The sequence below is a fragment of the Octopus sinensis genome, linkage group LG1 (genome assembly GCF_006345805.1).
Source record: "Octopus sinensis linkage group LG1, ASM634580v1, whole genome shotgun sequence".
Classification (NCBI taxonomy): domain Eukaryota; kingdom Metazoa; phylum Mollusca; class Cephalopoda; order Octopoda; family Octopodidae; genus Octopus; species Octopus sinensis.
This window is the reverse complement of record NC_042997.1, coordinates 144,560,633-144,573,591: the sequence shown is the minus strand read 5'-3', so window position 1 is coordinate 144,573,591 and position 12,959 is coordinate 144,560,633. Positions and strand designations below refer to the sequence as shown.

Genomic DNA, 12,959 nt, shown 5'->3' with positions numbered 1-12,959 from the left:
CATACACACATGGGCTTCTTTCAGTTTCTGTTTACCAAATCCCTTTGCAAAGCTTTAGTTGGCCAGAGGTTACAGTCAAAGACACATGCTCAATGTGCCACACAATGGGACTGAACCCAGAACTATGTGGTTGAGAAGCAAACTTCTTACTACACAGCCACGCCTTCCCCTCTTTATTTCTTCAATATTTTTCTGATCAAAACAGCAACACCATTGATAACAAATGTTCATGATATTGTTGTTCATCACCAGAATGTAAAATAAGGGTAACTGCTGAATGACCAATTCTGCCAATCTGAGGTGTCTCTACCTGGTCACCTAGACTGCTAGAAATAGTGGCCTAACCTCCCTCTTATCACACAATGCTGTGTTACAAGAACTTGTCTGGTATGGTAATGATTGGAATGTCTTTAATCCATAGATTTGCTTAATCAGTCTGACCTGGGGTTAATCAATAATCACCACTACCACCTTTTGCATCACCAATATTTTCGCATCTGCTCACTGCTGCCACTATAAGAACTGCTACAACCATTCCTATCAACACTACCACCACCACAACTCCAACATGGCTGATACCATCAAAACCAACACTACCACCACCACCACCACCACCAGGAACAACAACAACATTACCATCAGCTCCATCAACAGTGTCACTTCCACCAGTGCTATCATTACTATCATCATTAGCGACACCATCATTAACATCGTACTATCACCATCACCACCACCACTACCTTCAGCACTCCCACTGCCACGACGACCACCACCACTATCATCACCATTAACATCATCATCATCATCACCAATACCATCAGTAGCACTGTCACCACATTTGCACTACTGCGACCACCATACCGCTATCACCACTATAGCCACCACCACAACACAATGCCACAACCACCACCACCATACAATGCCACTGCCACCATACACTACCATCACCACCATACACCGCTGCCACCACCATCACTACATCATCATCCACACTATCACACCCACTGCAGACAAAGCTAACACTTCTGTGTTACCACCAGAACTACTACCACCACTATCCTCACCATTGTCATCACCCCATCACCACTATCTCCATCACCATCATCATCATCATTACTGTCATCAACACCACCACCACCACCACCACAACTATCACCCTATCACTAATTAACTGTCAGTCTGCTTATCTTCCCCAGTAACATGCCAAATGGTTATTGTAAGATCTTCTTTCTTATCAGCTCTAATCTGTTAATCCACTGCTATCTCCTCTCCCTCTCCCCCCTCTATTTCACTACAGTCCATTGCTATTCTCTCTCTCTTTTTTTCCCCTCTCTCTGTGTTTCTCTCCCTCCTTCCTCTCTTTCTCTCCTTCTTTCTCTCTCCCTATCTACTTACTCTCCACTTAATCTTTGGTCACCAACAACAGCAGATTATTGAACTAACTCCCTGTATTGCATTTTTATCTATTAAGAAATTAAAAAAAAAGAAAAAAACAAAAAGAAGTAGGGTAAAAAAATAAAAGTTTGTGTATAATTTGAGCAAGGATAGCAGTCTGGGAGAAGAAATTGGCTTCTAAACACACAAGGTGTCAGGTTCCATCTCATCGTGCATCATCATCATCATCATCACCATTACCATTCCCCACTGTCATCAATGCCATCATCATCACCATCCCCACCACCACCACCATCATCATCATGACCATCCCCACCATCATCATCATCCCCCCCCCAGCATCACGTCATTATCATCATCACGATAGCAATCACCACAATCACCAATACCAACAACACTTTCACCACCACCACCACCATACCACCATTGATTTCTACTTTATTTTATTGACCCTGAAAGGGTGAAAAGTAAGGTTGACCTCGACAGGATATGAACTCATAGCATATAGATTTGGAGGAAATGCTGCAAAGCAATTTGTTTGATACACTAACAATTCTGTTCACTTGCCCCCTTGAGAGTGCCCATACTGTAGTCTCATGTCAATCAGTGCTTTGTAAGTGAACCCATGATCATGCTCATGCTGCCTGACTGGATCCTGTGCCGGTGGCACATAAAAAGCACCATTCAAGCATGGTCATTGCCAGTGCCACCTGTGTGTGTAAAATGCTGTGTTTAGTTGTGTCCCTCTATATCAAAAAGTAACTTAACCAGTCAAGAGAGATCAATCGAATAAGTACAAGGCTGAAATAAATACTAGAGTTGACTAAAACCCTTCATACTTGTGCTCCAGTATGGCCGCAGTTTAATGATTGAAACCAGTCCATGAATTTTTAAAATATACGCAGTCTTTGAATTATTCCTATCCAAAGGGTTATTTTTTTTTGTGTAATCAAATATATATATATACTATTATTTATAGCTCTATCTACTTCTATCTACTTCATCAGGCAGTGAGTTTGATTTCCAGACCTGGTTGTGTGTTGTGTTCTTGAGCAAGAGGCTTTATTTCACATTACTCCAGTTCACTCAGCTGTAGAAATGAGTTGTAACATCACTTGGTGTCAAACTGTATCGGCGTTTGCCTTTCCTTCGGATAACATCAGTGGTGTGGAGAGGGGGAGGCTGGTATGTATGGGTGACTGCTGGTCTTCCATAAACAACCTTGCCCGGAGTTGTGCCTCAGGGGGAAACTTTCTAGGTGGAATCCCATGGTCATTCATGACTGAAGGGGGTCATTACCCTTTACTTTGAGTTCAACCATTAAAAGTTAGCTATTACACTTGGATGAGTTATTTTTGTTTAAGCTGAGGCCAATCCTGATCTAGCAGACCTATAATTCAGATTGTTGAACCTGTGACCAACAGGTGTTTTGGGGGGCATTTATAACAGATTTTTGTTAATATTGCCATTTGACAAAAATTCTTTGAGGTGATGCTCCAGCATAGCTGTAGTCTAATTACTGAAACAAATAAAAAGAAAAAAAGAAAAAAACGTCTTTGCGTTTTTAAAGAGTGTAGTTTGAAGGAGATTTTGCTACTATTTTTAGCAGATTAAGCAACCACATAGAAACTCCCTCATTGCCACATTGCAGCTGTTTCAATTAGCCTCAAATCTATCCTGATCCAGAAGACTTTTAATTAAAAACATTGTAGTCATAATGATCCCATCCTTATTTCAAACTTAATCTAGAACTGCATTATGTAATATCATTCAACTTGCTAGAAATAACAACCAGATCTCCCTCAAAAGTAGGTCCTATTGTCTTTAAGAGAGAAGGACATATTAACCTTAAGTATACCAAAGCTGGAAACTGATGTTATAGTCATAGCTACAACACTTTAGTTATGGGTTTGTTCATTCAAGGTTGACCTCCTGGGGCTAAATAACAATAGCAATTATAAAAAAAAACTAAAGTCAATATCTACTTTATGCTCCCTACCTTTTCTTTCTTATTTAAAAAAAAATTGTACAACATAATCCTTATAAGTGTTAATCTCTTAATTTTATACACAAGCAAATCCGATAATATAAAGCCTATCTGGGCACGTGGGTAAATAATGCTCACTTGCTTCTTGGCTTACTGGCATTAATGGGTGTTTAGCTATCAGTTAATCTCAAGCAGTGAAGTCTGTACCAGGCATTAGGTTACTCGAGTTACACTTAATTACGCCAATCAGACATGTGCAATATTGAGTGCTACATGGGTCGGAACTACGCTGTGAACATTTCTTTGCTCTCAGATAAAAAGTTCTGTGAGGAACATTAGACTTCACTGCATTTACCATTTGCCAAGAGTTTCCTAGGATTCAGTTATTTCGCACCAAGTTGTGGACATTGAATTTCGTACCTGCAGGATTATCTTTTTTTTCTTTAAATACAAATTCTTTCCATTTGCATTAAATCTTTTATCAAGACACAAACCGGATTTTACAATGGTTTATATTGTTCAAACAGAACTGCCAAACTTGATGGCATATAAGACTGTGCTATCCGGAATGCAGAAACTACCACAACTCTGGTATCCCCGGTCATTCTCAGCAGATAATTTATTTGCTATGCAAAATAAGAAAGATGTAAGTAATTCACAACAAAATACAATTCAATTTTTTAAATAACGTATTTCTCACTTAAATCCCATTTTTGTGATATATAGATTTGATTGAAATATAAAAAGAAAGTAGAAAGTAATCTTTGTATCCTTTACTAGCAATTATTCATAAATTATCATATTTTCCAGCATATAAAATGCATCTTTTCATAAGATGTGGCCCCACATAAGACACATACCCCATTTTACGAGGATATTTTGTGGAAAAATCAAATTTAGTATGTTGCATCATATGGATATTAAAAAATAGTTTAAAGTGGTTTTGTAGGGGAAAATGTATTATTCTGTGCAATATTAAAACATTATACCGGCATGAAGTACTTTTTGGCTGTGATGTTTTATATAATCATGGTCAGCCATCAGGGTGGCGAGACACTGCTACAGTTTGTTGTCATCCATTCGTTGCAAATAGCTGATTGGTAGATGGAAATTTGCTAACATCCCTTTTGTCTTTCTCGGAGAATTTTTCATTCTGCTAATTAAATAATATAAGACACATATCAGGTGTAGGTTATGAAAGCTGGAGAAGAAGATATAATGATGATGTGACCACTCCACATTATTACTGACATACTGTAAGCAATTATCCATAAGTTTGTGCTAACAAGCTGTCATAATTTCGTGTATTTTCAATATTATATTATTAGTAATAATTGGCAGCAAGCTGACAGAATCATTAGCATACTGGGTAAAATGCTTAACGGTATTTCATCCATCTTCGTGTTCTGAGTTCAAATTCTACTAAGGTCGATTTACCTTTCATCCTTTTGGGGGTCGATAATCAGCTATCCCTCTCCCTCAAATTTCAGACATTGTGCCTATAGTAGAAAGGATTTTTAGTAATAATTGTTGTACCTAAGAGACTTATGTTTAACTGGCTCCCATGAACACTTGGTCTTCCATCCATAATATGGCCACATTCGACACAGGGCAATTTTCAAGTTTAAAAATATAAAAACACGTGTCTTATATGCTGGCAAATATGCTATGTAAGAATTTTTAGATTTAGCAGGTGAGAGATAGATGTAATTCCTACGAGTTAGAATCTAGTCTCTTTTAGTTTATCAAATTCTTTCTATTTATTTTTTGTTATATATATTTAATATTTAAAGTGGCAAGATGGCAGAATCATTACCGTGCTAGTCAAAATACTTAGCAGCTTTTCATCCGCCTTTACATTTCAAGTTCAAATTCTTCCAAAGTCAACTCAACTTTTCTTCCTTTTGGTTGAGCACTGTGTCGAAGTAATCAGCTTAGTCCCTTCTCCAGACTTGCATTTCTCGTGCCAAAATTTAAAACCAATATTTAAGCCTCTTTCATCTGTATATTCATTTTATCTTTCTACTTAGCCCAGTGGTTCCCAAGTTTTATTGGGCTGCCGTTCCCTTGACACCCAGGCTTCATTCCTAGTGCCCCCACCCCAACTAACCATCACAGACATAGACCTCTTTCTGAAGCAAATTCAAAGCAACTGTATTTCACAAAGAAAACTTAACCTAATGAACCCACTATTTTGTTGTTTTTACATGAATCGCTACCCCATTATCACTCCACTTTTTACATGAACCACTACCCCATTATTGCTCCACTTTTCTTCAGCGTCCCCTTGGAACTTTCCACCACCCCCAGAGAGGCAATACCACCCACTTTCAGAACCACTGATTTAGCCTATCAAATTTTACTGGTATTTCTCACAGGTCAAGCAAGTATAGGGACACTCCTTTATTGCACCACATGTTTCTTAAAAGTCTTTTGCATTTGCGTCCACAATTTAGCCTTTAAAGGCACAATCCACCAGGGACCACATCTAGTTTTATGATACAAAATGTTAAATATTCATATTAAAGTTCTCAAATTTTAAATTTAGCTTGTCAATAGCATGTAAAAGGTGCCCAGTACACTCTGCAAAATGGACAGGCATTCAACTATAGAAATCATACCAAAACAATCAGAGCCTGATGTAGCTCTACAGCTTCCCAGCTCCTGTTAAACCATCCACCTTGTGCCAGCATAGAAAATGAACAACATATGATGATATGCATGCCTGTACATACATATGTACATATACATACATTCTTAGAAATGTATGATTGTATGTATGTGAAGATGCTTATGTATCTGTTTGTTTACATCTGCAGTCACTTGTAAGTGCAGCAGGCAGTGGTGTTAGTTTCTCCTGCTGACAACTTGTCAGGGCACTTTGTGTCTTCAAAGCCATGTGGAATAAGTGATCCCTTACTTGAAAAATAGGTAAGGGTTGGTGTCAGGAAGGGCACCCCATTGTATGACAACACCACAAATAATATAATTCAGCAAACCCATGCAAATATAGAAAAGTTGACATCAAATGAGCAAAAGAATGATCTCTCTCCCTCCCCTCTTTCTCCCCTTCTCTCTCTCTCTCTCTCTCTCTCTCTGTTTCATTGTGTTTTTTTATAGTCATACCTAAACAGAGGTCAAATATGAACTGAAGGATCACTCAATACATTACTTAAAGTAGATCATCACATTTTCTGCTAGGAAAAAGCTGACAGTTAACGTGAAGTTTTTTTTTATGCTGGTTTCCTCATTTTGATGAAGCTAACACATGGCAAGATTTTGAAGTTACTGTCAGCTTTTTCCTTTAAAAAAAAATTAATTCATATACTTATTTGTATTAAGTGATCCCTCATAGGCAGTTATTAGCAACAGCAGTGAATATCCATTCACTGTTTATTTATATGGGAAAAACAAATTTCATCATGGTATGTCATTGGTTGTAAGTACATGCCACTGACAATGCCCAATGATGAAGAACTGTACAGCCACCATTCTCACAAACTATTTTTAGGGCAATTTTCGTCTACCCCTGATATATATTGTGTTTTTGAACACAGCACGTCCGTAAAAGATATTATCTCTGGATGAATACTGCAGTAAATTTCCTTTTCACAATGGATCTACATTAAGGATGATGCACAGGTTTCTTACACTCTTGCTAATACCCTGTAACGTGTATAGATGTGTATTTATATGTATGCTGTATATATGTTTGTGTGTGTGAGTTTTTGTATTATCAGCCACTAGGGCTAGGTTTAAGTACTGACTCATCTGATTTTCATTATTTAAAATGAGAAACAGTTATTTTATTTATTGTCCCCTCCAATTTTTTTTTACCTTCAAAATTCTTTTTCAAAAACTGAATAATTTACAAAATCAACCATCTTTGTCATGGCTTAAAGGTTGACCAAAAATCTTCAAAATTCAATAGAACAGCATCATTTTCCCAAATTTTCTACTAATCAGATGAGTTTGCATTTTCTGATGTTCATGGCAACTGCCTGTTGGTTAAAAATTTTCGCTTCTAAATCAGTTTCATTTTTTTTTCTTTTCTTCCATAAATTTTAACTGCTGTCACTTGATTAGAATAAATAATTAAATTAGCTCAAATCATCTGGTTTCATGTAAATGTAATATATGATATCTAGAAGCATTGTATTATGGTAATTTGATCAAGAATAGAAAGCCAAAAACAATAGCAAGATAAACATTGTTTTATTATTTTAAAGACAGTCATTTTTATTTAAAACTTAGAAAGCCTAAAAAAGAAAAATTGCATTCAAATAAAACACATCTTTTCACTTTTTAAAATAATTTTGTGAGACCCCTATGATTTCCAACCAGTCTTAGACTGTCCTTGGTTCTTTGATCCTTTAACATTCATATTATTCTATCAAAAGTAATGCTCATTTATTTATATGTCTTTACTTAATCGTGCATTATCTTATAGTTTTGAGATTTCGATGTTGTGATTGCTTATTTTTAGAATGACATTGTAGGATTAGTGTGAGAGGCCTGATCTGGCCAGTTTGAACGTAAAACAGGTAGAATATTTGAGTTTGATATGGCTAGTCTGAATACTAAAAGGTTAATCCAAACTTCTAGTTTTAAAATAATCTAACCACATGGTTCTGGGTTCAGTCTCACTGCATGGTACCTTGGGCAAGTGTCTTCTACTATAGCCTCAGGCTGACCAAATCCTCATGAGTAGATATGGTTGACAGAAACTGAAAGAAGCCCATTGTATATGTGTGTGTGTGTGTGTGTATATTTGTGTCAGTGGTTGTCCCACCATCACTGCTTAATAACCAGTGTTTACGTTTACGTAACTTAGCAGTTTAGCAAAAGAGACTGATATGTTGTGTGTGTGTGGTTGTCCCAACTTACTCACTACTTGACAGTTGATGTTGGTTTGCTTACATTCCCATAACTTAGCAGTTCAGCAAAAGAAACTGATACAATAAGTACCAGGCATTTATTTCTCATTCTCTCTCTCTCTCTCTCTCTTTCTTCCTCTCTCTCTCTATATATATATTTTTATATATATACACACTTCACTTCAGTTTAATGGCTCTGACGAAGCTATCGGATGTTGCACAAGCACTCAACACTGAGTGTACTGTTTCTTATAGTGGAAACGGCTGTAGGCTACTGAAAGTGATTATATAACTCCTGTTCTTTTTGTCATTCATTAATTGATATATATGTGTTTGTATGTATGGGGTGTGTTTATGAGTGTGTATATATATGTATTGTACTTCATTCTGATAGCACTATGAGCAAAGTCCTCCTTCTTGCACTCCTGCTAATACACAGCAATGTGTATGAATGTTTGTGTGTGTGTGTGTGTGTGTGTGTGTGTGTGTGTGTGTGTGTATGTGTGTGTGTGTGTGTGTGTGTGTATTTGTGCTATCAGCCAGGTAGGACTTTGGTTTAAGTACTCACTTAGCTGACATTGTTTGTTAACCTACCTGTTTCTGTGCTGTCTTTTGGATTTACTGACTCTGTTACCTTGGAGTAGAACTGACAACATTTAGCTTCTTTCACAAAGGGTGTAACAAATATAATACATACATAAACAAACCCATTTATCCATACCATTAACACTCACACATGTTCAACACATAAACATAGGTTCATTACCTCTTAGCTGACTGTTTTAAAACTCCTTAACTAAAACACCTGAATACTATATATATATATATATATATATATATATATATATATATATATATATATATATATATATATATATGATAATTATGGTGTTTGCACTGGTGTGAATTTCAGTTAAGAGAAAGAACTCAATACTCTTAGGTAGAGTGGAATAACATAATTAATTCAAATCTGATCCTGTCTGAGCCACTACTCAGGTGTATTTCCTTTCTGGTCTTCACAAGACTACACACACACACACACATGCATAAAGATTTGCATACTTACATACTCACACATATATCATTCTTATATAAGGATTTACTGTGAACTATGTTGGTGAGTGTAACATCTTTATATTATATGTATATATATATATATATAATATATATATATATATATATATATTTATATTTATGAAAGAATATTGAAAGTAGTGAGGCCATTAATTGATATTTGTGTGTAGAAAATTTCTATACAGCATCACCATTTCCATCATTATCATCATCATTGTGGTTACCATAAAAATTGATACCCTCAGCATCATAATTTAATATTGTTGGATATAATAGTTGTTACTGTTGTTGTTGTATATTTAAAATGGCAGAATGGAAGAAGTGTCACATTACCCAACTATCTGTCTCATAGTTTTTTTTATGTTCAAAATTACTGTAGAGAGATTTGATCTGTCTTGCCTGGGCTTATATACTACACACATCCTCATATTTCTCTTATTGTATTGTCATTGTTTAACCCCAGGTCAGCCCTCATTAAGCACCCCATGAACAAAGTGATGAAAGGTATTTTGACCATAATACTCTAAGCATTTTTATTCTTTTTCCTTTCTTTTATTATATTTTTCTTCAGACTGATATACACCATTGACCATGCACCTTCTCTCTTGTGGGCCCTCATTCACTACGTCCACCTCTATCCCTTATCTCTACCCTTTTGTGACACTCTTTTTACACTCTCTCTAACTTTCCTACTTACCCTTTCTGATGCTCAAACCCCATTTTCTCTTGTCACCTTGTGGGTACACTCTCACCATCTATCTCTCTCTCTCTCTCTCTGGAGGGGAAGCCATTTCCCCTTCAGCAAAGGAGGGGAAGCCATTTCCTCTTCAGCAAAGGACCTGTTCCTTGGGGGAAATCATGTATCTCCTTTTCAGCAAGATACCTGTTCCTGTCCTTTTATCATATTTTCACCTCCCTCCATAATACACCCCCTCTCAACCAAGGAGTCTTGCCTTGTAAGTTATTTTGTGTCCTCACTAGTACCAGTGCCATGAAAAATAAAAAAAAAGGGATCCAGCTCACTCTGAAAATGGTTGGTGTTAGAAAAGGGAATCTAGCCATAGAAACTATACCAAAGCAGACATTGGAGCTTGGTACAGCTCTAGTTCATCAGTTCCTATTGAATCATCAAACTCATGTCAGCATGGAAAACAAACATTAGATGATGATGGTGATGATTGTAGAGAAATATTATTTGGCCATTGTTTTTTGTCGTTGTTTGTTTTTGTATGTGATTTAAAGTTAGATATGACTGTTATTTCTATTCAATCAAATGCTCATTTGATTGGTTTGTACATGCCTTAGTTTAGTTTGTGGTTCAGAATAGGCAGTAGATCAGCTGGGAATATTACTTGTGATAGACTGGTGACCTGGCTAGGGAAAGATTTGTTTCATTCTCTTATGTGTGTTGCAGAAGAGGTGGCTATGCAGCATGTACGGACATGTGGATCAAATAAATGTTGAGTGATATATGCAGAAGTACCATGTGCTTCAAGAGGAAAATTACTTACATTAGAAGAATGTTAACCCTTTTGTAACTGTATTTATTTTGAGATGCTCTGTGTTTCTTTCCATTATTTTTAATATAACAAAGAATTTAGCAAAATAACTTAGTTAGTGTTAGGAACATAAATCGTGACTAAGGTTTGGTGAAGTCAGAACTTTTGAAAACAAGACATTTGTACCACAGAGCTAGAGCCGGTTTCAGCTGGGTTGGTATCAAAAGGGTTAAGGAAAAACTATGGAGAGAAGTGCAGACATCAAATCTCAAAATGTTTGACACTTGAGGATAAGATGACAAACATAACAAATGATTGAAATGAGTGACAATATGCCATACAACAGTCTCATGTAGCTCATCAATCTTGTGGGAAAATAGACATCTATGAGGATGGTAGTGGCATTGACAGCAGCAGTGATAGTAGCAACAGAATCTATATTTCAGCCTCTACTCTTTTAACCCATTAATGCATAGTGTGCAGAAAAATGGACACAGGAAAAATTACTGTTACATGTTTCATACATGTGTATAGTTGGTTTGTTTGCACACAGCGCATGCTCGCTCATAGGGCACTAGTTTAACCCTTTCATTATTGTATTTATTTTGAGATGTTCTGAGTTTCTTTCAATTATTTTAAATATAATAAAGAATTTAGTAAAATAACGTAGTTATCATTCAACTAGTCTTAGGAACATAAATTGTGACTGAGGTTTGTTGGAAGATTTTAATTCAAAACTTATGTAAACAAGACATTTGTACTCAGAGCCAGAGCCAGTTTCAGCCGGGTTGGTAACGAAAGGGTTAAAGGCAGACTATACCAAAAATAAGCTCAATAGGTAGTTTACTTAACAAGCAATTGTAATTTTTCCTGCATCCATTTTTCTAAATTCCTTCTGCCACTGGACACATTCACATCAGTTAAAAATTACAGTACAATAGTGACCATTTAAACCTATCTATCATGTGAAATTCCATATCATGAAGCCTATTTTTCATAGACTTCAAACATTAGGGAGAAGGACATGCTTTCTATAAATGTGTTATATAAGGTCAATCCTCTATAAAGGCTCGTTGTGTATAAAAGCCATCCATCCATTTTCTCTGCCCACTTTTCCTGTGAAAGTTGTTGAGGTAGATTTTTTCAGGTACCTCCTTCGTAGGTTCATATCAGAAGTAACTGTCATTAGAAAACACATTGTTTAAATTTTTTTTTAATACTCACAGTATTATATAAAAAAAAGGGTAAAGGTAAATGACCTCGGGATTGCACCTAGAAAGTTCCCCTCTCAGGAACAAGTGTGGGCAAGGTTGTTTATGGAAGACCAGCAGCCACCAATGCATACCTGTCTTCCTCCTCCACACCACTGATGTTATGCAAGGGAAAGGCAAAGGCTGATACAGCTTGACACCAGTGGCATCATAACTCATTCCTAGCTGAGTGAACTGGAGCAACATGAAATAAAGTAGCTTGCTCAAGAAAAGAACACATAGCCTAGGCCAGAAATTGAACTCACTACCTCATGATTGTAAGTCCAACATTATTATATAACACCCACTCTTTATAAGTGAGTTGTCTATGACCAACCCGATGTATTGTCTAAAAGTCTTTCCATATAAATATGTGTGTTTTATAATATGCATGGACGTGCAGTGTAGCACAGGCTTTCCTTTAGCTTTGTTTTTTCTTTTGTGTGTGTGTGTCTGTCTGTCTGTCAGAGAAAAGGAAATTTATAAAGAAGAAAATTATCTGAATATCATCTAAATTTGTCCCTTCACTCTCCTGAAAAATCCCACTAACTTGTATTAGCTGTATTTTCTCATTAGTTAATTTGATCTTCAAAGTACAACCACCCTCAGTTATAATTATAAAAACTGTGAAATTGAAAATGTGTTTGCCATATTTACTGTAAAAACAATATATTTCTTATCAGATCCAACTAAATTTTTCAGTCCAACTTGTTCTCTTCGAAATAATTTAAAATTTCCAAATTATTAATCACTGTTTTCTTTTTTGTGTTTTTATGTTTAATTTTAAATTTTGATCACCCTATTCCCTGATCATCTTCAGATATTCAATACATGAAAGATCATGCTAATAGCATGGAAAATTTAAATTATTTGCATA

The 12,959-nt window shown here is 36.2% G+C and overlaps 1 protein-coding gene across 8 annotated transcripts in view; it reads left to right on the top strand.

The window, feature by feature from the left end:
- Positions 1-12,959, top strand: part of LOC115218042 (general receptor for phosphoinositides 1-associated scaffold protein-like) — a 287,072-nt gene that overhangs the window by 214,353 nt on the left and 59,760 nt on the right. For 2 of the 8 annotated variants that reach the window (XR_005000450.1, XR_005000449.1), the window contains exon 1: positions 3,627-4,028. The exons of 3 other annotated variants lie outside the window; for them this stretch is intronic. Coding sequence is in view for 3 of the 5 variants with exons in the window: in XM_036505620.1 (XP_036361513.1) it covers positions 3,888-4,028 (141 nt within the window). In the remaining 2 variants the exon portion in view is untranslated. Of the gene's footprint in view, positions 1-3,614; positions 4,029-9,179; positions 9,377-12,959 lie in introns of those variants that run through there. 3 more of the 8 variants (XM_036505620.1, XM_036505594.1, XM_036505618.1) reach the window with 3 other exon arrangements.